The following is a 26,741-nucleotide window of genomic DNA, read 5'->3' on the forward strand; positions in this document are numbered from 1 at the left end:
GATGTCAATATGGCCAATAGGGGGATATGCTATAAGCAAAGTATGTTTATAGTCAATAGTGCAACACACAGCAGTACATTTCACTCCGTTATGTGGGCGTACATCATAATTGTGAAAAAGAATAAACGAGAAAAAAAAATCAACTTCGGACATTTATTTGAATGACATTTGTGAGTCAACATCATCTTAGCACACACACACACACACACACACCAGAGACACACAAAAGCCAAGAGCCCTTAAGACATTCCAGTGAAATAACGCACAAAATCCAATCATGACAATGACACAAGTGTAAACCTGTCAAAGAACACATTATTAATGTAAACTTGTTCATAGTGATTTAAACACTCTAATCCCATTTGGGGTTCACAGTTGTGCTCCAATGCCAATGCATTCACAAATAATTTCTTGCATAAAAATAATGCAATAAAAGTTCTGTCATTTAGATTCAGCATCATAACTGAGCTCTTGTATTTCTTTTTTTTTAAGTGGTACTCAAAGTGGGACACATTTGAGGCACAAAACACAAGAAAGAAGGCAAAAATAAAACCTGAAAAATACATCAGTCACAAACTTTCAGTTAGTTATTTTTCCAACGATAAATACTGAAATAGTTTATTATTATTATTGCACAAAGAGAAGCTTCAAGGAGCTTCAATGGCCGGCCTAGTTTACTGCATTATGTATTAGTCACTGACCACACTCTTCACTTTTCATTTGTACACTGCATTTCAACTTTACATGTTGCTTTTAACCAGAATTTCAATTCATTCTGAACAACAAATCTTATTTACCAACCCTACTATGTCATTTTTGTTTTGAATTTGAGTTGCATCAGTATTGCTTTTCCCCAATAATTCCTTTGCACGGTTTATCAAGCGAAATGTCATCAACAACATAATTCAGTGGTGCTTAAAATGAGATACGCTGACTTTTTGAGAAGTTACTCATTCGTCACTTTTTGAAAAATAGTTGCTATATTGGACAGAAAAGTCAGAAAATATGTCAACCAAATTGCTAAAATGGCAACACTGATTGTGCTTTTGTAAATGGGGAATCCCCTGACTTAAGTAAATAATGATTGTGCATTTCAGAAATTCAAGTCAGCTGAAAAATGATTGTGTGTGGGGAGGGGAGGTTTTCTATTCATTCCCACTGTGGCCAAATTTTAAAGTGATGAGATTAAAAAAATAAATAAAAATTGTGGACAAATGGGAATCTTACAGCTTAAATGACTCAGAAAGATGATAAGAGTGCACGTTGAATTTTCCACTTGAAGAATATAATAAAGAAAATAAATGAATATGTTATTATTTTTCCACATTTGAGGAAAAAAAAAAGCATATCCGATGTTGTAAATGTATACGCCCCCGCCCCCACAATATTGCGATTTAATATGTGATTATATAATCACATATTAAATCAAGGTTCACTTTGCATGTATTTGAAATGACTCCTGTATTTTCATTGTATTTTTAAGACAATGTTTGTTTACCTGGTTCAATGATATACAATTGTCCTTCTAATTTTTTCTTTTCTTTTTTACAACATAGTGACACTTGTACATTTTCGTTGGAGCTGTGTGTGTTTTGTGCTTGTTATTGGTGTTATTTACTAGCAAAGTTCCTTCAAGACAATATCCATGTGTTCCTGAAGTAATTGACATAAAGATATGTATTTTCATGTATTTTATATTTTTGGGGGTAAAGATCTGTAATAAGAACTATTTAAAATTTCCTAAATAATGTGTTGCTTATTGTTACTTTTTAGTTCTCAAATTCTTTAGCAATTTCTACTAGATAGAGGTTTATAATTTCTGTCTTTGTACATATGAAGAATTAAGAGGCTGTACTTTTTCCTGTCATTGCACTTCTCGGATACGACTTGAATGAATGTGCAGTTGATCGGCGAGCCGTTTTCACCAGATTGTATATGAAAAACGGTGTCAGCAGTTGCTATAACGGATCATTCGGATTGGCTGTTAGATAGCAAGTCATGGATGGAAAGTGACAAGACGTCCATCGTTAGCAGTGTGCAAATCATTTGATATTATTTTTAAAATGTAAAACAAAAAAATCTCTATATAGTATTTTGTCACTTCTTTGAGTCATTTCCAGCCATAAGATCATCAAATACAACATTACAGATCGCAACACGAACCCACTTTTTTTTTTCTTCAAGTTAAGCTCAATGATGCAAGTCTTTCTTCAACGAAAATGTTATGATGTTCCCTCACTCACCCTGGTATCTATTTGGAGTCTGTCACATTCTTCCTAAATTGTCCTTTACTTCTACTGGTACACCTCCCCACACCATCTGATGGGCACAGGACACGAAACACACAAAAAGGGCTCAGGCAAGGGTCTTTGCCTTGCACAATGAATTTGGCACGTGATGACTGCACCCGCGACCCCACCCTAACCCCGAGCGAGGAGACCGAGTCATTTGAGAGCCTCGTCCGTGCTCTTGAACATGAGGATGGCGTTGGAGATCTTGAGGGCGGGGCCGAGTTTGATGCTCATGATCTTCACGATGTCGGCCTGAGTCAGTAGTAGGAAGGCCTCGCCGTCAATCATCTGCCGTGGGATGGCGCACACAAACAAGTAGTTAAATGGGAAATCAACCCCAAAAAATTCTTTACAGTAGTATGTTGTATGTTCCCCCAACTAGTCTGAACACGGCATTCTGATTAATATTGCGTTTTTGAAATATGAATTAAGCAGTAAGATCCACCGTTTTTTTTTAATCCATCTCGGTGAGCGGCCATTTTGCCACTTGCAGGTAACGACCAATCAAGGCTCAGCTTGCAAACGTCACATGGTTTAAACGAGTGGGTCTATTTTGTTTGACGTACATTCTCATATTTAAAAAATAATAATAATCAAAAGTTCCTTACGAGTCACTCAGTACTCGAGTAGTTTTTTGACTGAGTACTTTCTGACTCTTAAGTAATTTTTTGGAGCACTATTTTTTTTTTATCTTTACTTCAATTTCTATTATTCTGAAGTAACAGCACTCTTACATGAGTACATTTTTGTACCACTCTATCCAACCACAAATAATTCAGGAACTTCTATTTTCATATTCTAGGGCTCCCCCTACAGGTGTCAAGTGTTCACTTACTTTTAAACCACTGTGAAAAATAAGGATGGATAGTGGCAAATATGCATTTGTTAAGTGACAAAGACAAGGTTAGAAGCTAAAGTAGTAAGTTTTGGTATTTGGCCTCTGGGACATTCTGATTTAAAAGGTTACATTGTACTGTGATTGAGTCAAACACATGTGGGCATCGTACCTCTTCTTTAAAAAGACGGGCCTGATCCTCACAGCCAATTAGATTATGAACAAAGTTGAAGACCTGCAGTAGAAGACACCCAAAAATCACATTAGTTAGTTGAAATGGTAAATGGACTCAACTTCTATAGCACTTTTTACACCATATGGTATTCAAAATAGACCAAAAATTTAAAATCATCAGCTCACCTCCTCAACACTCCAAGCCGCCACCTGACTAGCGGGAATGCCCAGGACACCAGGTAGTAGTTTACAGTGTTGCTCCCAGCACAGAGACAGAGTGCGGTCTGACTGACCGCTCAGTGTCGACACAAACAGCGACGGATAGACACACTCGGATGACATGTCTGATGACCAAAAACACAAAGCACAATATCCACTTTCATTATGTGCAATACCTATCAAATATCTGTCATGTATTGCAATATTGCACTCCAAAATGTATCTTACTGTAGTATATTTAATTTATGACCTGTGACAAGTTAGTTCACAGTCCATGCATGTTTGTATAGTTGAGTTTGGAACTAAGAAATTAATTCCCATTTTATGTCAATTCTACTACTACTACATATATTCATATGAACATATATAAAAATATATATATATTCATATGAACCAGTTTTTTTCCAACGCAATACTACTACTACTACTACTACTAATAATAATAATAATTATAATAAAAAGATTACAACAACAATAATTGTTTGTTTTTCTACTAAAAATAACAATAATAATAATAAATGAATAATAAATACAGAATTATAGATAATGCAGGAACCAAGATAATACCAAAAATTAAAAACATTTATAATTAATAAGCTTTTCTGAAGTATAAAAATTATCCAGACAGGTTAATACACACTACTGTTTATAAACTATAAACTTACTCTGATAATCTCTCTGCTGGTTCTTCCTATATTTGGGTGGACGGCCAATCCTGGGGAAAAAAAAGGTCAAGAAAAATAAACTAAAAACAAAAGTTCATTCAAACTCACACACACGCACCTTTACCTGCCACGATAATGTGTCTTCTTGGTTCTCTGGCCAAAAAAGACGCTCCTCTTACTCTCAGAGTCTGACAGTTCCACCTTGAGCCTGCCTTGGTTGCGCTCAGCTAATGGGCAGCCCGAAACACAGTGATGCGCCGTGAAGCGACCGGTCACGTGACCTGAACCGTCACAACCTGGAGTTGGACACTTCCTGTTTGAAAGCAGGGCCTCCATTTAGTGAAATATCTCATTTTTGAGATTAGAAACTGCACAGTATGAATACCTGCATCTTTAAAATGAATCCAGAGAGTGAACTCACCTGTTGTGGAAGTTATACTTGTTGGTTCTGGTGTGGCTGATGGGCTTACAGGGAACAGAAGGAGGATAAATGGACTGGGCCAGAGTAGGAGGCTCCCTCTGACCTAAGTGGATAGATATGACACACGAACATGCAGTATATACAACAAGACTGTGACTGACTTTTTTTTTTCTTTTCTATTTGGAACATCTTTTGGGCTTGTCTTTTAAACGTCATGACACAACTGCATGCTGTTATCACAAACAGAAAAATCGCAAAAGCTAGGATGAGATTGCTCAAATATCATGGCTTTTCTACTCGCAACCACTAGAGGGCATATTTGCATGGTATATGGGGATTGCTTTTAATACACAGAGTTACCGTGTGTCTGCTGTGTTTTAGTGTCCTGTGGTGGGGGTTTGAGCGGGTGACCGGTGGCCTCACACCAGCCTGCTGGGTGTATGTCAGGGTGGTCCGAGTCCATCCACTCGTCATAGACGTGACTCCATCCATCATAGTGGATCTGAGGGAAGAATTAGCATGGGGGCCTACCAGAAGAAAGCTCTCATATGCGCACACACGCACACAAACAAAATACCTTAATACGGTGAGTCTCAACTTCTTCCACCGTTGCCACTCTGATGAGACCAGGACTCCTCTTGTCCACAGCCTCCAGTTTCATTTGAGGCTGGAAGCTGTGGGCTGGGCGCTGCATGTTTACAGGAAGATAGCACTGTTGACCATCTGCTTCAGTCTCACAGTTGTTTCTGACTACATTTAGGACATGGAAAAACTCGAAAGCATCTGACTTTTCTGACAGTAGATGTACATACATTGATACAATTGTTGCTACCCCTCTGTTAATGAAAGAAAAAACACACAGCAGTCACAGAAGTAACTTGAATCTGAATTTTTTTTATTTTTTAATAATCTGACCATAGGGACATGTTCATATAGGGACATAGAGGTATGTCCTCTAATAAGAATCAAAGGCATCTTCAAACTTGTAATCAGTCAGTCGGCCCAGTCAAAGGGTGACAAGTAGGGATGTGGCAAAAATTTATTTATTTTTTTTCATAAGAATCACGATTCTTCTTTAGTACGATTCAGAATCGATTTTAAAAATCCCAAAATCAATTTTATTTGAATTATTTTATACTGTCTTGCCTTTGTTTGTGTGTGCCTTTATTGGGAGCGCTGTTCATGTTGTACTCGATTTGGCCACTTAGGGGCAGTGTGGTTCCACGCTGTCTGATACACTGTTAAGTTGTAGCCACATTAGAGAGTAGAAGGAAAAAGTCACAATCAAGTTATTCCAATAAAAGTTTTTTGCAGCGTGGAGCCATTCTTTTGAGTGATAAAAGTGCCGGGAGTAGCACGCTAATTAGCATTAGCGAGTCAGACTGGAGTAGATCGTTATGATTCTTTGCACATCTATAAATTGAAGCAAAAGTCATTGTCAATCAAATCATTTTGAATCAAAAATCATTCTTAACCGAAAATCGATTCTGAATCGAATCGCAGACCCAAAAATCGGAATCGAATCAAATCGTGAGACATTCAAAGATTTCCACCGCCGGTGAAAAGTATGTTTGGTGACATGGTATGTACCACACTAGACATGGACCAGAGAAATCGGAGGAGCGAGTTGTCATTGAAGATGAAGAAAATTATAGACAAGCTCTGATCTTTGCTCTTCTCTCTATCTTCATATAATGTAAAATGACACACTATTTATTGCATAGTAAATACAGTGAAAAAAACAGATTGTGTTGCCGGACAGCTGATTAGCGACAACATTATCATGACAACAATTAACTCTGCTTAACTTTGTTACCTATAATAATAATAATAATGAAACATCCAAGCATCCATCAATCCATTTTCTAGACCGCTTGTTCTTTTTAAGGTTGCAGGTGATTTTGTGCGAGAGGGTGGACTGTTTGCCAGTCATTCGTAGGACAACATTAATACAACAACAACAACAATACTCAAACAAAGAGGGGTGGAGGAAATATATTAGCTGTACGCTATCTTGAAGATGAGTTTTAAGTAATTTCTTACTGAATGTCACACATTCTCACCATTTTAAATGAGTCGGCTGAAACTGCCTTAGAACAGGTCTCATGCAGGTAGTTGGACCAAGAGAACGCTCCTTGGCCAGGATAATCTGGAACAAAAACAAATTTAAATAACGTGAGGAAAAAAAAATTATTTCAGTTCTGTGTGTGTCTGTGTCTACTTTAAATGCACAGCTCACCAGACAAGTGTTGTGTTAATGTGCTATTTTATTTAATTAAAATAGTAAAGTGTATGTTGATGCATGCATGTGGTATGAATAGTAAATTGCACGCCATGTTGTTAGCTGTTTTCAGAAAACAACAACACAGAACAGATACCGATACATTGGAATATGAGGGAAGGTATGACCTACCTAACAAAAATACAACAAGTGAAATAATGATGTTCTCACCTTGGGGTGGTGTTAAGCTCAGATTTCTCTCCTGGCACCAACCAATAGGATGGATGTATGGACTGGTGGCATCACACCTGCATAATGTAACAACATATTTAACAACCAGCGTGACAAAACTGTAATTGAGAGGAAAACCTAGGGGAGGCACACAGAATAATGCTAATCATCATCAATTTCATATGAAAACATTACTGTTCTACTCAGAGTACTTTTAAGGTTTTTACATTTCTAAAGCTCTTTTAAATGGTCAAACGCAAGCTGGTCTAAGGCCAAACTGAGACACAGAAAACTATTAACTCATTTGCTCCCAATGTATGTCCCCATGTTCTATTTCAAATACTACCATGCTCCCAAAGACATATTTATACGTTCTATGATTACTATTATTTTTTACAGCCAGCAGGTGGCAGCAGAGTATAAGAGATCAACCAGGGCCATGTTGCAAAAAGCTCTTTCCCCCACTGTTTTAAACAGATTTGTGAATAATGATGAAACTTAGCTATATTCTAATGCTAATTGCTGCAAAAGGGAAACAGATAGAAATATACTTTTTTTCCTGATGAAAGAAGAGACTCTAATCTTTATTTTGGTAGTTTCCAAGTTTTTACAGCAATAGAACACAATATTGCAAAATCAGTCAAAATCCCGTAAAACAGCCGGCCGTGAGCGAAGGGGGTTGCTTCAGTGAAAATTTCTGAGAGTGAATGAGTTAATAGGATGAGAAAAAAACAGACCTTTTTTGCATAAGATTTAATGCTTTTCATGATGTTATACTTGTAATTGTTTTTTTTGTGTGGTCCTAATATACCTTTTTGAAGAACATAAAAAATATATATATTTTATATTTTTCTACTTTTTGCTTGTTGTTTACTAATTGATTTCGCAGCTGACAATTGTCTGTGCCTTAAATGAGTTTTACACATGCAACAAGGCCTCAGTTAAAGTGATGCCTTGCTATAATTGGGTATCTTAAGTGTTTTCGGTGTAAACAAGTGTAAACATCGGATTTAGGCACAGTATCTGGATTTTTGAGGCTCACCAGTAGTCGTATGTGTCGTCCCAATTGTCAAAGTGCACAAGGAAGCGGTCATCCACCATGTCGGTGATGGTTGCTACGCAGATGAGGGAAGGGTTCATGCGATCAACAGCCTCAAGTTTCATCCCTATCTCGAAGTCACACCTTGTGTCAATCTATGAAATGGCAGTGCATGAAAGAATATTACCAGTAAGTAGAAGAAACAAAACCATTTCTAAATGTGTTTTCTAATTATTAAACTGCTGTACATAAATTGCTACATAAAGTTGTGGGAGTTTTGTTTTTGTGCTGACTATGTCAAGTACTTTCTCACAAATGAAGTATAATCCCGAAGCAGTCCTGTTGTGCAACTGTGCATTGTCACTTCAAGGCACAACAGTCAAACACCACCTTTTACACCTATACAGACAATGTAAAAAAAATAAACTTAAGCAATGGCGGTGTGCTACTGTATTATGCTCTCTGACAAAAGGATGAATATTACTCATACTGTATATGCAACACTGTAAAAAGTATTGACATTGATCACATTAATCTGATTGCATGCTCTATGCCATTACCTTTGAGTCAGGTGAAGTCAAGTTCTTCCACACCAAAAACATGTCTTTATAAGATGAATAATTACGCTTCAGCGAGAAGGTCTAGTCTAACCCACAAATGACTGATGAAGTGATCAAAAGGTGTGTCCTAACAGTTTTGTTTGCATATTGCAAATCAATAACCTCATCCATGTAAGCATTTTATCATGTAATCATATCAATTAGTATAAATTACCCTTCCAGGGCTGGCAAACAGCTCTTTGGGGGCCACTTGTGCTTTAGTCATTCTTAAGTAGTTGGTCCATGTAAACTCTTCTTCTTTACAACCTGGGGAAGTGGTGATGACACAGACATTAACGGAAAAGTACTTTAGTTGTGGTTGGAGCATTGTCACCGCTGACCTTTGGGAGTGTGCAGTTTATGTCCTGTGCTCTCGCACCAGCCTGCAGGGTGCACATCGGGTGAGTTGGCATTCACCCAGAAGTCGTGGCAGTCGGAATAGCCATCAAAATGGAGGCGCAGGCGGTAGCCACACACCTGCATGATGACATGAGTCAAAAAGCCCCATTGTCACCAAGCAGTACAAGGCACGGGTTTCATAAAGTACTCAACTGAACCTGACCTGACATGACAATGTTGGCCAAGAAGATGGATGTTGTAAAAATGTGTCTTACCTCGGCCACAGTAAGAACAAAGTACATGGATGGGTGTTGTGGGTCGATGCCCTCCAGCTTCATCCCCTGTTTGAAGCCATTTTTTACTGCAGGTGCTCTCTGAGTCTGGACAAAGAGAAAATGTTCCTCAGAGATTAAAATACAAAGGTGCTTTATTAGAATCTATGTATGTATTTAAACCATCTCTGTGGAGCAGTGAGCAGTAGCCGTAAAGCACCTGGTGACCTAAAACCAGATCTCATGACATTACAATGACTCAAAAGTTGACTAGAATTTTGGCTCAGGACCCAATACGGGTCCCGGATCAGTTTTTATCAGTTCACCGTATGAGTACTGTAGTAGGTAGTGTGGTTTTTTTTTTATCCTTAGTTTACAGTGTGTCACTGTGTTGTACAATAAAGAACATGAGTGACTAAGATGGTCCCAATAAGAACCACATTTTTAATGTGCTAAAACCCTGGCTCAGGCTTAATATACAGTAAGACCTCCAATGGCATGCTACCATAACATAAAGCAAAATCAACAAAGAATTAAGATGAATCCCTGAAAATGATTAACGATTGCAATGATTGATGGCAGATGACATCCACCTGCAGCATTCAAATGAATTAAGTTTTTTTTTTTAATTCAAAGTAAAAAAATATACCATGTTAAAGACAGATGTGAATATAAACCATGTGAAAAGGTACCTCTTGGAAAAGCTTGTCGGGTGCAGCGATAGTTTTGGTTTCTTCTAGATACTGAGTCCACGTCCACTGCTCCGTCTTCATGTCTCCCCCTTCAATACAGGACACCATGATAAATCATTCTAAACTGAATTATGTCAAGGACTGATGAAGTGCAAATGTTTGTTATATCCTCTCTACATAACATCAGGTTTGGGGGTAATGGTGGCATGCTTGCCAAATGAATACTATGTAGCATTACACCTTGTGACTTCACTGGTAGCGTTGAAGCATTTTTTCTTCTTCGACTTTTAGCACAAGATGATGTCAGATCAACGCACATGTCTAAATATGGTCATCTTCTCTCTGCTCAGGACTCCGGGTACAGTCAACCAAAGAAGTTGATGATCCCCACTCACCTTACTGATCCAACCACAAGTTTCATGCATCCTATTTTAGCTACTAAGAATTATTATACTAATACTAATTTGTAACATTATGAGCATGTTAAGTGGGAGTTGTATTTTTTTTTCCCACATTCAATGTGTAATTCATTTTGAATACTATGGAAACAGAATCCACACAGAGAGACCTGAGCTGAGATTCAAACCCAGAACCTCTCGACTGTGAGGCGGACGTGCACACTAATACATCACCATGCTGTCCTATTGGTGAACAAATGAACAAACATAACCTCTATGGTGGAAGCAACAATGGGGTCATGAACTAAACAAAAGCATAACATGGTAATCAATCCCACCTCCTCTGATGTATCTCCCATCTGCTTTTAGATCTTCCATTTTGTCTTCCTAAAAAAAAGTTAAAGGTTATGAAGCTGTTCCAACACTGGTTTCTGCAACAACAAAAAAAAAAAGTACACCTCCTTCAAGTTGTCTAAGAGCAAGTTAAGGTTAATATGCAGACAAAGGTCAGCAATAAAGCCTTTCTTCCTATTGGTTCTTACCAATTTTACCAAATGTATACCAGTGTATACTTTCAACATACTTAAAAGAAGACTACATTACATTGAGGACTTGAGAACCTCCCACCATGCCCTCCATGTCGGAGTCTTCATCAGAGGGGCCCAGGTATTCCTTTCTCTTCCTCTTCCTCATGGGCTTCAGCTGATCAACGTTTAAAGAGGAGACCCTCGCGCCAGCTGGGACCTTGTCCACTCCAACACTCCTCCTGAGGGACCACGGAAGGAGTCTTAACTGCATGTGCCTCCCAAAAGTCAGTGAGCGAGTGAGTGAGTGAGTGAGTGAGTGAGTGAGTGAGTGAGTGAGTGAGTGAGTGAGTGGTGCAGCAACGTACTTATCTACCATAGGCTCTCTGCGTAGTTCCGCTGTGTAAATCCTCTGAGCTCTGGGATCATGGTTCTGTTGGCCCAGTCCCATCTGGACCTCTGGTTTGACCTGAAGTAACCTCTCTGGCTCTACACCTGCACCGCTCACCAAGACCACAGGAGCTGGCACATCTGAATAATAACAGGCCTCTGATTTACTTTGGACTTTGGGGATGGGGGGTGGGAGGGGTATACTGTACTTATAGGGGAAGTCAAGTCAAACATCACCAAACCCAGAAAACAGGTAAGCCATGATGGTCGTTACCTAAACCCTTGGGCACTCTGATGTCATTTTCAGTCAACAGCAAGTGACATTACAAGGCTAAATGGCAGGCCATGAGTGGGATAAAACTAAAAAATAAAGTGTGTATTTTTCTACTTCATATTTCACAAACGCAATATTAATCAGAATACTTTGTTTAGACTAGTAGTAGTAGGGGGCACGTAGAATATATTATCGTAAAGAAACGCTTGAGAATTTGAAGTACTGCGGAGCCTTCGAATTTGAATTAAAGTTTTTTTGTCAAGCTTTTTTTTTTTATGTGAAGATTCTCACCTCACAACCACAAGCAGTAAAGTATAGTAAATGGAATACAACATGTGGGCAAAATTGTTGGTACCCTCTATTAAAGAAATATAAACTCACACTGGTCACTGCAATAACTTGAAACTGACAAGCATAGCAAATAAAAAAAAATCCCAGAAAAAGTACTAATGACAATGAGGCATTTTTTATTTTGTAGCCCAACCGAATTACTTGCATTTAAAAAAACTAAATTAAACCGGCTTGAACAAAAATGATGGTCCCTTAACTTATAGGAATGTTTGTTGCACAACATTTTGAGGCATTTGCTGCAATCAAATGAGTTCTGTAACTTTTAATGAGATATACTGTATACAACTGTCGACAGTATTTTGGCTTTAGATAAGGGCAGCACATTTTCTAAATGCCCCCAGAATATTAACAACATAAGTGTACCAATAATGTTGCTATGTGTCCACGTTTGTACTGCATACATAACATTTTTGTCACAGCATTGAATGATCAAGGCCTATACCAAGGAAATGCCTGGTGAGTGTTGTACTAGCTAGCACACTGTCAATGTCACATGGGAGACATCAGCTCTGTCAAAGTCAATATGGGCTGATATAATGGCAGGTTGCCACATATAGATCAGAGCATGAAAAACAGAGGCAATACAAAGTGATGTGGGATTATGGTGAACTAGAAATGAAAAAGAAACTTTTCCTTTCACTTCATGCAGAAAATCCCATAATTCAGTATTCATAGTTTAAAATATATTTGAGCTGTCAAACGCATAGAGAACTACGGAAGCGTATTGCATTCAACTGAAAATATAGATTTTTTTGGGGGGGGGGCTTTGTTTTTTTGAGTATTTTTTTTTCACTGTTTTATATAATTTTTTTTCTGTTTTTCTGAGTAGTAAAAAAAACTTGTCCCTCTTAGATTTTTTTATTGAGAGCTAGCAAGTACGGAAGCGTATTGCATTCACGTGACAAAAAATATATATATTCTGAGAATTTTTGGGCGAGAGCGTTGTTTTTTGAGGTTTTTTTGTTGTTGAATTTTTTGTTAAGTTTTTCGGAGTATTTTTTCCCGTTTTTCGGAGTATTTTTTTCCCGTTTTTACTTTTTTTTAACAAATACACAAAAAACTACCCCCCCACCCCCCAAAAAAATGCTTTTTCTGAAAAACATGAGGGTATTTTTCCAAGTGATTGCAATACGCTTCTGTAATGAACAAATGAATGATGTGCAGATTCTATCTCTTCAAAATGTGCAAAGAGCAAAATTGCGGTGTCTGTAATGGCTTACCTTGCTTGTCCAGTGGGGAGCTTTCTGCATTGATCAATCTACTAGAAGTCCCTGCTGCAGGTTCATTGGTGGTGCTGGTGGTTCCTGGAGTGATCAATGTACTCAGGGCTCCTACATCACTGACACAGAACTAAACAACCACAAAAACAGACACATGCGCACACACAAATTACCCAGTTTAGTTTGTTTTCCTTTCTTTTATCTAGTTAAACCTCTAGTCCTTGTGCAGGTAATACCTGAGTTGCTTAGTCATGCACTCTCGGGTTTCTGACTGCTTTAATCCATCCATTCTGTTATTTATTGAAAATTATTGTTTTTTTTGCTAGCATTTTAATCATGTTCAACGTACTTACACTAAATAACAGTGAAAACAAATGAGTCACCATATCAACATACAACTTGAATAAAATAAGATGTCACAAATGAATAACATGAGTACACCTTGAGGTTACTCCCGGGCAGGATGGCCATCCCTTCCTTCCACTCGAGGACGTGGACGATGCTACAAGCCCCCGCCACCTGCGCTGTCAAAGTGGGCTTGACTGTCTCAGTGGCCCTGCCTGTTTTACTTGGATCACTCACAGCCATAGTAGGTGCCAGCTCCACTTTTTGGTGGCCCGGAGCTTGAGCTGTAAAAGAGTGCAAACAGTGACCCTTTTGCATTAAAAGCAAGTAGGCCTACCCGTTCCAGAAGAAAAATATATTGTGATTCAAATGTGAATTTACGGTTGAATTATATATTTCTCTCAAAATACTTCTAGAAGCATTTTTGGAATCATTTTCTAGAGCCAGCATCTGTCCTGATTATTCTGACTTTCCTTGAGCATTTCTTTGCAGTGTGGTGCATCGGAACCCTCTGGCCTATGTTGCTAAGGAAACAGTTAGGTGAGCAACTGGCGTATACTGTAACAATTTTTGCGAAGCATATTGACACAACTTCTGCCTAACAACAAGTGGCCACTTCAGGAGATGCTTTCACTTCAACTGGCTTCAAGTCCTCGAAGTGTTTTATTTAACCTGTGAACACACTTTTCCTCAGCACTACTCGGCTCTGTTTGTAAAAATAAAAGTGTTTTTGGGTTGTGTAATTTCACAATTGATGGGTGCAGGCAGTTGTGAGTCCCAACTATTTGCATACAAGCAATGAAGTCAATTTTCCATAATATTATGTATTCTTTGAACCTGTTTGAAGCTGAATTGGGAGTCGGCTGACCCACTTTTGACTCAGGGATAATTTTAAGTCTGGTCAGTTGTCCTTAGTACAGGGGAAATGATTGGTCGCTCTTGACTGGATGTGTGATGATCAGATTAATTAATTAAGTTCTAAGAGGTCAGTTAAGTTCCAACTAAGTTTCCAGTTCTCCAAGATTTTTTCCTTCCCTGTGCATGCCAGAGGTGGAGGTTTGTGCAAATATTATATTTTGCAAAATGCGCTATCGACACCTGAGATACTGTAACACGTCAGATCAGAAAATACAGCAGTAAAATCACGTGTTTCAGTCAGTCAGTACTTCATGACTACTTCAATCGTTGACTTTTTGTCCATGTTAATTTGAATTGTACAAAGTGGATTGTTTGTGTATTTAAGGTTGCGTGTCATAACCTGGTAGGAGCAGAGCTGTGGTGGTATGCGTCTGAGGCCGAGGTTGCTTGGCCACACTATCCACCCCGCAGAGGAGGATGGCATCGCCTGGCGAAGGGGAGGGCAGCGCGGGCGGGGCCACGGGGGCACAGTCGGGCTCTTTGGGCGGACACTCCATGTTGACTTTGGCACTCATAGTGGTGGCCCTGTGCTTTACTTTGGAGTGCTGCAACACAACATGCATTAGTACTGTCATTTTTATCATTACCTTCCTTCCCCGATTAAGCGGGAGAAAGTTTTATCTGAAGTTGACCAGCATCCAGGTTGCACTGTATAGAAAATGAGCAAAAATTACCTAGATTGATCATAGCCTCTTCTAATGTAAAATTCAAGCTCTATAAAGCAGAAAATACACAAGAAATTTTGGATTGTTCTGGAAAACCTTCAGATTAAGGAGATGACAAGTCAATTTGACCCTTGATTTAATTGACACTGTAACCTCATCTAATTTACAACACTGTTATAGTATTTATCAGCGTGGTCAGTTTGCAGGCATTCCTATTCTTAAATTAAGAGCAATGATACTATATTGACCTCAACTGTAATTAATGCTTCACAATTAAGCAATGTCACAGTATCAATTTAAACAAATAAAATTAAAATGAGCAGACACCACGGACCCGTGTTCCCGTCAACCTTTTATATGCCAAGTCACTACAGTATTTACGAGTGTTATTTTGTACAATGAAGACGCACTGTATGACTTCTAAACAGCTATTACCTCCAATAAAATAAACTACAGCGACACATCAACATATACATATTAATGTGCCAGTCTTCACATTTCATTTAAAATGGCGGAGGTTGGGAAAGGCTTAAAGCAAAAAACAGTATCGAGAACATTAAAACGACTTTTTTTTTTTTTTTAAACGAACGCTGAGACGTATTCCGGTTACAGTTTTTTTTTTTTTTAACCTAGTCATAACATCAAGCGTTTGGGTGTCCAACGGAAACAAAGCGGTTTGTACTATTCAACTAATTAAATCAATTACGACAATTACAGCGGTGCCATTTTCTTAAATTTATGCTAAAAGCTTGGTGGGTGATGGTGCCCTTAATAAAGCTAAAACGTCTCCCCGCTTGAGGAAAACACAAACGGCAAATGTGTTTACATTAGATCAATTGTCATCACTACAGCACCACACAAATACGCACGACATCCCTAAATATTGAGCTAATTCGCCGCTGTGGGTCAATTTTAGAAGTGAAAATTTGGGCTTACCAGCTCTGCTCTCCTGCGGCCCCCGGGCTCTCACTGCGCATGCGCGGACGCATGAGGCAGTCGACACTCGAGCAGAACCACACCGCTTTGTGACGGTCCAAACTGGATTCATTAGTGCCTATGAAGTCATCTAAACAGCATCTGCCTTTTAATCTCTTATCAAGGTTTATTAATAGAGTGCTTTTATTATATAATTAGCAGAATGTGGGTCATATCGACAAAACAGTTTCACAGACCAACGCTTGAGTTAAAGACCTTTAATAAACACAATCATAACAAAAAACACTTGACTTGAGTGGCCAGTATAAAGGAAAAAATGCACAAGAATATTTCCATAAATCAGGAGTTTAAGACCACAAGTAGACCTTCCACACTCTGCTGTATTTGAGTTCAATGGCAACAACACCGTTGTGCTCCTCTTAAAAATTATATGCGGGGAAAAAAACAACCAAAAAATCTGAAATATCATACTTAAGTACTGTAATTCTGACGAGAGACGTCTGTGTACATGGGCTTTGCCAAAAGTCAATTGAAGTTCTAATGAAACCTGACCCATGACACGCAACAACCCAGAAAAATCTAAATAAAGTTGTTTGCACATCTATTTGGAAGCCAGCTGGATGTGAAGCCCCAGCAAACGATGCAGTGAATCTTTCTTACGGCAACTAGAAGAAAAAGCAACAATTTAAAGACCCATTCGGACAGTCTGGGAAGCGGAAACCAGAATGTCACTAATGCTTGCTATGTATAGAAAAGGACTGGCACTCGATGTGAATTCTGCCCTAATCCTGAGAAGCCGATCTAGACCGCGAACGAGATCTTGAGCGGGAGGCTGAGCGCCCTTCTCTGGACGGGGAACGGCGGTCGTCCTCACGTGGGGAAGGGGAGCGGGATGTGGATTTGGCCTCGCGCTCAGCGTTCCCGTTCTCAACAGGGGAGGCCGAGCGACTGCGGGACTTCTCGTCAGCTTTCTCCTTGGACGGGGAACGGGAATCCCGCTCAGACTTCACCTTGGAACGGCTCTTTGAGCGGGACTTTGATTTGCGCTCCGGGGATCGGGACGGGGATTTGGACTTGGATCGCGAACGGGATTTGCGATTGCGAGAGCGCGACTTGCTCTCGCCTGACTTGGAGCGAGACTTCCTTGGAGATCTCTTGTTGTTGGGTGAACCGGACCTGCATGGAACAAATATTCAAAGAAATGGCACGAGTTAAACTTTCCAAAGTTCACAACTGTACTTGCTTTTCTCGCTACATAAACTTAAAATTCAATGCAATGTTTGAAATTGAAAGCCACAGAAGTTGGACAAATCTGGAATTTGCTGGATTTGGGGGTGGGGCAACATTTATGCATGTTAAATGCACCATTCATGTCAGCCTCTTGTGTGTCAGTGGTGCATAAAATCTCAGTCAATGTTTGCTTTTTGTGAAGGATCAGAGTTAATCAGGGGTGCGAAGGGTAGAAAAATTATAAAAGTACCTTAAAGTGCGTGATTTGTAGTTTTTTTTGTGTGTTTTAATGGCAGTTTAAAGTTTAAACATTAAAGTTTAAAGTTAATGGTAATGTTTCTTACAGTTAGAATTTTTTTTTTTGTTGGATGTCCATTACTGGCTATGGCTATCTTGTTTTTCTTGAACGACTTCGAATGACTTTTCTCACCTTGATTTGGATCTGGAGCGACTTCTGGAGCTTCTGCTCCTACGGCTCCTGCTGTGGGAGCGACGGCGGCTTCGAGATCTGCCAAAGGCATTATACACATTCTAATATATCAATCCATTTTTCGAATATAAACAAAAAACATTGAGTGTATGAGAAGCAGTCCCACCTGGAACGGCTGCCAGAGCAGGACCTTCGCCTGCGAGACCGGTCCGGCACCAGGCGAATTTTTCTGCCATTAATGTCCGTACCGTCCAACTTGTCTATAGCGCGCTTCATATCTGACTGGTTGCGGAACTCAATCACCCCCTCATTGGCTCGCTCCTTGTGGGCGTCGGCATAAGTGACCTCACCTGCCTGACGCATAAAATCCTGGCGAAGACTGAAGAGTGAGGCCAACAGCACTAACGAAACCAGCTGCAAAGCGATGGTCGAAGTTGTACCTTGAGGTCCTGCCAACTGCAGCGGCTGGACAGGTTTTCCACAATCAGACGATATTCGGTACGAACCGGGGGTCCGTACTTGTCCCTGCCTGTGTGGCTCTGGTTGCTGAAGCTGCTACCTTTAAAAACAACAGCGCATGGACATAGTCAAAACCACCACCATGGCTTCAAATATTAGTTGGATAAGGTAGTGCTAGAGACTTGCCCGATGCGAGGGTAATTTAAGTGTGCGTTTAATGAAAGAAGGTCACTCTGGCGCCATAACTTAATCACAAAGCTTTAGAACTTCACAAAGTTTTAATTTTTGTGCATTTGGCGATTGGGCTCTGCTGCAAAGAACACCACTGCAGCTTTGCCCGTCAACACAAAGCCTTTTTCTTACTCCGGTTTATGGCATTTTGGTTTAGCGGCATAAAACAAAAACAAAAAAGGACAGTGATGTTCTTTCAATACCTCCAAACCCTGTAACACAGACAAGACGGGAGGCATCCATATGGGAGGTTCTTGAAATTACCAAATTTGGTTAAGAACAAGGCTAAGCTTTCCGCTTTACTCACAATATTTGTACGATTGCAAGTTGATTACTAGAGCCGCTCCGCATGTGTTTGCTGTCAACATAGAAACCAATGGCAATCCTCACCATCACCCCTGGTCTATTGGCAAAAGGCTGATGTCATCATGGCTTCCGGTTAGGTCAGCCAAGGATCAAGGGGGGGGCAAAGGTCACACACACATTGTAAAGGTGAAAGCCAAGGCCAAACGGGACAGGCAGTCATCTTAGCCAGTCATCTTTTGCCTCAATGGACTCTCAGCCTCAGCCCGCAACTGGACTCTTTCAAATTGAAACATCAAGGACTTTGTTAATGTTGAATATAAAAATAGATAAGATAAAGTTAAAAAAATAAAATAAAATAAAAACACATCACATGAAAATAGTAGTCTACTTCAGATGATTCAATTAAAAATTATCTTGATGTGGCTTCAGTGACTGATTGTGAGGTACACAAATTTGGAAAGCAAATCCACACACACAAAACTGGAATTGTGAACTGGTGTAATTAAGATTTTATACAAGTTCCTCTCTTGGGCCACAATAAAGCTAGTATTTAATTAAAAGTCTCTGCTCTTTGGTTATTGGGTGTGTCTCGCAAATTGTTGCCCCTCCCAAATAAATAATGACACAAAACAAGTCTAACAAAAAGTGGCGTGAAGTTGACAGGGAGGTGCAACAACTCACAAGTTCTTTCATTTAAGATGCAATGCAAAAAAGTAAAAAATAAATGAAATCCACTGTGCATATGGCTGAGCACCACACGAGATGACAAATGAGATGAACAAACTAAAACAATAGTTCTGTACGGACATGACATTACAATGGAACCTCAAAAATCTAATGTCCAAAATGTCCGATGTGATTTGTCAATTTTTGCGTGCCGGTGTATCCTTGCGCCATAGACACGTTAAAATGTTTTTAGTTTGCACTCTGGACCCTGCTTTCACCATAGAAGCAAGAAGCCAGCCGCATTGAACAACAGCTGCCAAGTGAGGATGAAGACGAGAAAGCCAAGACGCCAATGCATTTGAAATGCAGCCCAATGGTCGCGGATTTAAACAAAGCCAGTAAAATATGGGTCAGGATGAAGGGTGGTGCACTCAACGCAACCATGGCAAGAAACTGGCCGGAAAAATATGGCTGTAATTTTTTTTATCCCTGGAATGTTTTGACAAAAGCATTACATAGATACGTTATTAAGATACCTGGAAAATGTTTCAAATTGCGAAGAAATGCATGTCTCCTGTGAACATTTATAAAATGTCAACTCATAAAGCTAAATCCTATTTTCTTTGAAATGTAATAATTAATATTTACATATAAATAGAGGGGCAATCAATAATCAACCTTTTTGTTTAAATATTTAATTAAACATTAAGAGTTTTTACCAAATTTAAAATTGGCCTTGGAACTTCAGCTTCAACAGTAAATTGTCATATTTCTGCACTCCTCTATTAAAGCAGACTGTTTATTCACAATAAGACAGTCGCAAACATCTTCAAACTGCTACTTTTACTTACAATAACCAACATTTTTTTCCATAAATGAATTATAATTTATACTTGTGCATTTTATGTATTGCCAATTAGAAATTATGTTCTGATTTTAAATAAAGGGATGCACAATAAATATTTTTTCCCTTTATTTTTTTTTCTTAATTAATCAATTAACCAACAATATGGTTGACAGATTCATATTAAAATAATAGTTTTATTGCACTCTATATGTAGATGTGCAAGCGGACAATTTTTAAACTTGTGTTTCATCCCCTTGCGCGTGTGACCTTTGAGGTTCCACTGTACCACTCAGACAAAAATTAATAATTGGACGTTCATTTGTGACTAACAATCTACCACTATCATTTCATTCCTTAGTAAGCTTGCACACATATATATGCTCAAAATGAGAGAACGCTTTATAAGTACATATAAACGAGGCCTTCTGTGAAGTCTACGTTAGCAAGCACCAGAGAAAAAAAAAAGAGAGAAATACTGTGTGCAGTCCACATCCACACCTCCCTCCGAGAAGGAGTCGATAGGGTATTATTGCAAGACTTCACTTACCGCGCCCATCGCCCCAGTGACCCCCACCGTAGCTATCCCGGTCCCGCCGAGGCCCGCGGGCATGCTCGACGATCACCCTCTCGCCGCACAAATCCTTCCCGTTCAGCTCGTACACGGCATCGTCGGCATCTCGGTTGTCCTCAAACTCCACGAAACCGTAACTGTTGAGAAAGGACGTTAATACGTGACGACAACAAATCACAACAATAAATCTCCAAGTGCGTTCGCTGGGAGCTTCCATGCAGTTCATGCGCTAAGCTAAAATTAGCATAGTAGCGAATCCGAGCGCCATATTGGCCATGCGGCGTTTAACTAAAACGTTACATTCAAAGTTAGCAAAACTCGCTTCCCGTTTTAAATACTATACGGCTATCCCAAAGCACGTACTTAAATGAAATAATATATGCAAATATTGTAAAGCGCGTGCGTCAGTACAAAGCACCCAGTCGCTGACAAAAACAGCATGCCTCGGACATTTTGGTTGACGTTGAACCAAGCTACGGCCACAGCAAGAATCTCACCCGTTTTTTAAATCTACTTCCAAGAGCTTGCCAAAGCTGCCGAAAAACCGCAGGATGTCCTTTTCGCGGACATGGTAGCCAAGTCGTCCTATGTAAACGCGAGGCATTTTGAATTGATCCAACCCCTTTTGCAGACGTTCTTTGCCGCTTTTTGTTAGCTACGGCGCCGCTGGTGGTGGTGGGGAAATGTGGTCGATGACGTACGGTTCTTTTCGCCAGGCCGCTGACAGCCCAAGACAAGCCAATCAGAGATTAGCAAATGACGGATCACTTCCGGCCTTAAAACTTGACATTAAAAGGCTATTTCGTTGAACTCAAGCCGCGTCAAGTGGCAGTTTTGTTGCTACGGAAAGCGGATTCAACATTTTATCATCACCAACAGTTTAACTATACGAAATTAACACTGTAATAACGTCCTTCTGACTACTCGTAACTGAATTTATAATAGTTGGGAGTTTAGGTAGACGTGCCTAGTCAAAATCAAAACTCTGATATATGCAACGTCATTAACCAAGGAAAAACAATACGTATTTTTTGCCATTCATGTGTAGGCCTATAGGCTTTGTCTAAAATTCAGTGACCAATAATGGCAACGGAATTCATATAGTAAATATTTGCAAATTAATCCTAGCTATCTGTAATGACAAACCCTAGACGCATAGTGATGGACACTAGGCTAGTAAAACAGCAGCCTTGTAGCAAAAAAACATAATTAACAGTCAGCACACCAAATAACTTTTGGAAGCTTTTATAGTAACTACAACATAATAAAGTGTGTACCAAATTACCCTCACAAACGGAGTGGTTATTTTTTCACCTAATCACTTTTAAATACACACACGACACAAGTCTGCTTAAACAAAGACCATAATTTGAATATCAACTGCTGCATGAAACTGTGAGAGGACAGAACATGGAAAATTCAACTTTTGATAAATCAGATTTTATTGCAGGAATCAACAATTACAGCAAAAATGTAGAGGGTCAAAATCCAAATGCAGTCGAAAATGTAGATGGCAGAAATCTGGCCTCCCGCCCACTGTAATCGACCCAATCCACCTGCACTTCAATGCATTAAGTCCTTTTTCATTATGGAGGAAGCTTCCTGCCGCAGCCTTGACCCTTCTGACGAGGAGAGAGGGGAAGCCAGGAGAAGCAAGGAGGAGGCAAACCCATTCGCGATGGCCTTTCAGTTGGCTTTAGCGCGGAGCTGCGCCCTCTTGCCCGTCACGGCCTGGAAACCGGTCTTGATGCTAGCGACGGAACAGCGCGAGTGGCACGTCTCGCACTGCAGGAAATAGAGGCGGGTGTCTTTCTGCAAGATGGTTTCAGGGGAGCGGCACGTGTGACACGTCACATACTCCTCTGTGGGGTGGGAGTGGGGGGACACAAATTGAGATGAGCACGGCGTATTTCAACCAGACATTCTTACATTGTGGTCAACAGACAAACAGGACCTGATAATTATTTAATATTTGGCAAAGGAGAGCCACAATATTATTTTTTTTAATGGATAAATAAAAGTATAACAGTGAGTAAGTACACTGTGCACTGAACACTTTTTTTGAACATGTGCCACTAAAGAGATTCGTTAGAATTATTGTTAACAATTTTTTTGTGTCTGTTGTAAATATGAATGTTCGTACTTATGGTTTAGGTCCATTTTTAAACATGTAAACACTTCTAGGATTTTCTTATGCACTCCCACACACAAGAGGATTCGAGCTCTACCTTTTATGGAAGCTATATAGTTTCTTTTGGCCCTTAACAGGAAGAGGACATACATTTCTCAAAAAAACAATTAATTTCGGGGCCAATATTGTGACTCCAAGTACAGAAAAAAAAACACACACAAAAGCATCCCATGTATTGCAGTGGGACAGTGACGTGATCATTTTACTTACTAATATATCTCCTCAAGACGTTTTCTATCTGTTTCTGTTGAAATCTTCCTTTGATCACAAGCTGGTTATTACCGTCAATGGAACCGCTGAAATGACACAAAACAAATCGAACTTTGTAAAGCACCGACGACAGAAAAAAAGATGCTTGTGTTTGACATGGTGTTTTAGATTTACAATTTGAACTGGTAATACATGTGAAATAAACACTGCAAGTGTAGACGCTGACCTTGTTCCAAGCTCAGCCAATAGAAAGGCGAGGAGATGTTTGGGCTGACGATGCAACCTGTGATTAAATGAACATAAAATGTACATTTGGTGTCTTTGTACAGGATGAAAAATGGGCAGGTGCGCGTAAGGTTTAGACTGAACGGAGACTCACAGTTTGCAAATATCTGTGAAGTTGACAAAGGAGGTTTTTTTGGTCCCCACTCGCACCACCTGAGGGGGCTTCATCACAAACTTCCTCTTCTCCCCCGCCACCATGTCGGGGTTCTTTTCCCTCATGATGTTGAAAACTCTGTTCAGGAGCTGAGAGACCATTGTTGCACAATAAAATGATTCGATTGAGTCAATTCACTTTATACAACAGGGTTCCCACCCCCAGCGCTTTACTGGCCTGGCAGGGCGCCAGGCTTTTCTTGATCTAACGTGTTTATTGTCTTACTATTTGTGCTGTTAGTTATGATTTTCAGTAGACACTTTTTTTTCTTATTTTTTAAGTGTAAAACAATCCCTCCAAAAATCCCAAATAAGTATGTAAATATCAATTGTCTGTACCAGAATACTACTGTTCTGTCATGATGACAATGGGCAACGTTTTCAGCAAAAATTACAATAAAATGTCTTTGGAAGGCTTTCTTCTACGCGTGTGTGTGTGTGTGCGCATGCAGGTATGTGCTGTTACCTCATCATACGTGTAGTCTCTTTCCGAGCCGGCCCAGGCTGGTCCTGTGGTGGAGCTGAATGAAATGCCATCATTGTTTTTCCCCTCATCATCTTCCAGTGCTGGATAACATGCAAACACAATTGCCTCAATACATGCTAATATATAATGCATACAGAAAATATTGTAATTACTACTACTGTACTACTACACATTTTCATTCAAAGAGCACCATTTAGGGTACTAGGGATGCTTTACGTGTCATCAAATTGACAAAGAAGGGCTCGAGATAATAAATAAATAAAATCATTGTCACGCAATAGTAATAGTAGGAACAAAGATGGGAAAAAAAATCTACAGAATTGATTTACTCATCCAAAAATGTAGGAGTGAACTTTTTTTTCTATGGAAAATTGTGCAGGTTTCTCTTCTAAGGGTAAATACTTTACGTCTAGCAACCCTATTTCTATGTAATTCTGGGTTATCATTACCGACCAGCTCCAACATTAAGACAATAAAGATGACAGCAATAACCAAAAATGTAAAATTGTAGTTACCGCTCTTGTATCAGATGCATTTATTTTGTGTCTTCACAGACATATATTGTATACATATATTTTTTTAGTATTAATTTATAAGTCAGACATGCTTGAAATGTGCCCTCTTATGCATGCATATTAGTAATAAATTCAAGTCTGTGATTTGGATGGATCCGTGGCCTTCCTGATGTGCATGATTCGTATTAAGTTCATTGTCTTGAAATGATAAACTAATTACCATCATCCTTTTCAAGAAGCTCTCCTTCATCAAAATCGACTTTTTTGGCCTTCTTCTTTTTGGCAGGAAGCATCAGGTCCAGGTTGTCCTCGTCCAGAACATCACTCTGTTCTCCCTCAATTTTAAGCTCCTGGTTTGAATGAACAAGGAAAACAAGTTTAAAATTGCACCACCAAAAAAAAAAAAAGATGCAATTGCAACACTCATGGCAAATAATTTTAAAAAGGTGGAAAAAAGACATATATTGCTTACTTTCATCCCCTCCTCAAGGTCATTGTCAAACACCTTTTTGGGTTTCTTTTTCTTTTTCTTCTGGTTGAAGAAGTTCAGGTCATTCAAATCGTCAGATGTTTCTGGGAAATAAGAATGTAACCATGGTTATTCCGGATTCAAGCCATAAGATTCGGGGCTTGGTGTGCTAGTGTGCTTTATCGTTGAAGTACACACATACACGAAATTCTAACCTTTCTTTCTGCCGTCATCTTCATCAAAGTCGATGTCCTTATCCTCACTAGCCTCCGGTTCTGCTTCCTTCACCTCCACCTCTTTCACCTCTTCTCCTCCCACTCCGTCTCCTTCCTCATCAAGCATGAAGGGCTTCTTCTTCTTCTTCTTTTTCTTGGTCATATTGGGATCGAAAATCATCTGAAGCAGACAAGTAAGAATCAGAATTAATGACAATGTTTTCAGCGATATTTGATTATTGTGTAATGACATTAGTAAGGCCTGGACAATTTAATCCGACTATATTAGCACTTTTGAAATTGGCTTATTTTTTTGTCGATTCGGCCAGACGCCAGAAGTATTTGAATTAAACGGCCGTGTATTTTTTAATCATAATTTTATTCTTGTTTTTCCAGATGTTACAAGGGTAGACTTATAAAAGCTAACCTTTTTGTGGTAAAAAACAACAACTTTATTTTAGCATAATTACACAGTTCACACTTTATCCACAATTATATTACGAATTTACAGCTGTATTTTCACATTTAATTAGAACTTCGTCCACGTAATGTTACGTCACTACCCTCAACAATTTCAACAATATTATAGTAAATACGACTATATTCTCGTGGTCCTCCAAATTTAATCTCACAGTATTTTCGTTTACAGTATTTTACATGCAGTCACCTAAATGCACAAAAAACTAATTTATTATATAAGCTATTTTCTGTTACTTTCTGTTATCTACATGTATTTATTTGAAAGCAGCAAAGCCTGCAGTTCGACACAGAAAAAAAAAAATTGTTGTTCAAGATGTGGAACACTAAGGCGAATGCTAATGCTAACTAACCTCACTCATTACACATTTCCGTTCAGTTTAAGTTCTCCAGCAGCGGTGACAAGTCCTATTGATAAACCATCGTGAAACGTATCTTACAGCACAGTGATGTGGTGTGGGATATAGCAATATAGTCGCGATCACCGCGTTTTTTTTGCGTTATCGCGCCGTTGTTAGCTCGACACCAGCCATGTGAGACCAACTAGGGACGGGGAGGGGTGCCGAGGCCCAAAGTCATCCTCATCTCCTATCTGATCCCTCAACTCACATAGTTCACCCTAAAATGTCTACAAAATCAAGTGTGTGACGGACAAGGAAGTGGGATGACCTACCTCGTCTCCGGACATGTTTACGAATGGACCGGTGGCTAAAAACCTGGCTACTTTTTGCTTGTCGATCGGTTCTACACGGCAGTATCTTGCGTCAGCGATGGAAGTGGAATGCGCATGCGTCAGCGTTACATGACGTCACTTGGATGCGACGTCGCTGTTTAGTGAGTCCAAAAATATGACTTTTAGTTTTTTAAACTGTTTTTCCCTATACATATCGACCATGGACCATAGCACAAACTATCATCGATGTTAAATTTCCAAGTGGCTTTCGGCCTATCAGTATTTGTCAGTCATTTCATGTTCATTC

At 39.4% G+C, this 26,741-nt stretch overlaps 3 protein-coding genes across 6 annotated transcripts; all 3 read right to left on the minus strand.

The window, feature by feature from the left end:
• Positions 1-139: 139 nt before the first annotated feature.
• On the minus strand, positions 140-16,081 carry l3mbtl1 (L3MBTL histone methyl-lysine binding protein 1). Of its 4 annotated transcripts, XM_077577205.1 has the most exons (23): positions 16,020-16,081; positions 14,759-14,963; positions 13,597-13,784; positions 13,156-13,285; positions 11,289-11,451; positions 11,024-11,162; positions 10,735-10,783; positions 9,999-10,087; positions 9,310-9,414; positions 9,037-9,172; positions 8,871-8,962; positions 8,100-8,251; positions 7,058-7,134; positions 6,669-6,754; positions 5,183-5,293; positions 4,966-5,107; positions 4,606-4,708; positions 4,309-4,497; positions 4,185-4,234; positions 3,487-3,644; positions 3,299-3,361; positions 2,426-2,579; positions 140-2,319 (listed from the first exon to the last, which is right to left on the minus strand). In XM_077577205.1, the coding sequence occupies exons 2-22, from the start codon at positions 14,931-14,933 to the stop codon at positions 2,445-2,447; spliced, it is 2,532 nt and encodes an 843-aa protein (XP_077433331.1). In that variant the 5' UTR covers positions 14,934-14,963; positions 16,020-16,081; the 3' UTR covers positions 140-2,319; positions 2,426-2,444. The 4 variants fall into 4 exon arrangements, 3 of the variants coding, with proteins under 3 accessions (XP_077433331.1, XP_077433313.1, XP_077433321.1); XM_077577187.1 differs by having other exon boundaries at positions 140-2,579; XM_077577195.1 differs by lacking the exon at positions 16,020-16,081 and adding an exon at positions 15,093-16,006 and having other exon boundaries at positions 140-2,579.
• Positions 16,082-16,261: 180 nt separating this feature from the next.
• Positions 16,262-21,462, minus strand: LOC144058755 (serine/arginine-rich splicing factor 6-like). The gene is made up of 6 exons (XM_077577252.1): positions 21,257-21,462; positions 20,736-20,896; positions 18,120-18,238; positions 17,846-18,048; positions 17,680-17,757; positions 16,262-17,195 (listed from the first exon to the last, which is right to left on the minus strand). The coding sequence occupies exons 1-6, from the start codon at positions 21,361-21,363 to the stop codon at positions 16,802-16,804; spliced, it is 1,062 nt and encodes a 353-aa protein (XP_077433378.1). The 5' UTR covers positions 21,364-21,462; the 3' UTR covers positions 16,262-16,801.
• Positions 21,463-21,988: 526 nt separating this feature from the next.
• Positions 21,989-26,579, minus strand: eif2s2 (eukaryotic translation initiation factor 2, subunit 2 beta). The gene is made up of 9 exons (XM_077552700.1): positions 26,435-26,579; positions 25,285-25,465; positions 25,073-25,173; positions 24,821-24,950; positions 24,065-24,165; positions 23,540-23,688; positions 23,387-23,443; positions 23,161-23,246; positions 21,989-22,621 (listed from the first exon to the last, which is right to left on the minus strand). The coding sequence occupies exons 1-9, from the start codon at positions 26,447-26,449 to the stop codon at positions 22,446-22,448; spliced, it is 996 nt and encodes a 331-aa protein (XP_077408826.1). The 5' UTR covers positions 26,450-26,579; the 3' UTR covers positions 21,989-22,445.
• Positions 26,580-26,741: the final 162 nt, after the last annotated feature.

Source organism: Vanacampus margaritifer, chromosome 1 (genome assembly GCF_051991255.1).
Source record: "Vanacampus margaritifer isolate UIUO_Vmar chromosome 1, RoL_Vmar_1.0, whole genome shotgun sequence".
Classification (NCBI taxonomy): domain Eukaryota; kingdom Metazoa; phylum Chordata; class Actinopteri; order Syngnathiformes; family Syngnathidae; genus Vanacampus; species Vanacampus margaritifer.

Excerpts from the sequence above, each read along its gene's own strand:
- l3mbtl1 (XM_077577205.1), bottom strand. The coding sequence starts at position 14,933 with ATGAGTGCCAAAGTCAACATGGAGTGTCCGCCCAAAGAGCCCGACTGT. Across the intron at positions 10,088-10,734 it reads TGGGAGATACATCAGAGGAG|GGGGAGACATGAAGACGGAG; the intron begins GTGGGATTGATT and ends CCTGTATTGAAG. Across the intron at positions 5,294-6,668 it reads CAGCCGACTCATTTAAAATG|CGCCCAGCCCACAGCTTCCA; the intron begins GTGAGAATGTGT and ends GTAAACATGCAG.
- LOC144058755 (XM_077577252.1), bottom strand. The coding sequence starts at position 21,363 with ATGCCTCGCGTTTACATAGGACGACTTGGCTACCATGTCCGCGAAAAG. Across the intron at positions 18,239-20,735 it reads TCACTGGGGCGATGGGCGCG|GTAGCAGCTTCAGCAACCAG; the intron begins GTAAGTGAAGTC and ends TTGTTTTTAAAG. Across the intron at positions 17,196-17,679 it reads CGCTCCAGATCCAAATCAAG|GTCCGGTTCACCCAACAACA; the intron begins GTGAGAAAAGTC and ends TGTTCCATGCAG.
- eif2s2 (XM_077552700.1), bottom strand. Across the intron at positions 24,951-25,072 it reads ACCTTGAGGAGGGGATGAAA|GAGCTTAAAATTGAGGGAGA; the intron begins GTAAGCAATATA and ends CATTCAAACCAG. Across the intron at positions 22,622-23,160 it reads CGTCTTGAGGAGATATATTA|AGGAGTATGTGACGTGTCAC; the intron begins GTAAGTAAAATG and ends CCCACCCCACAG.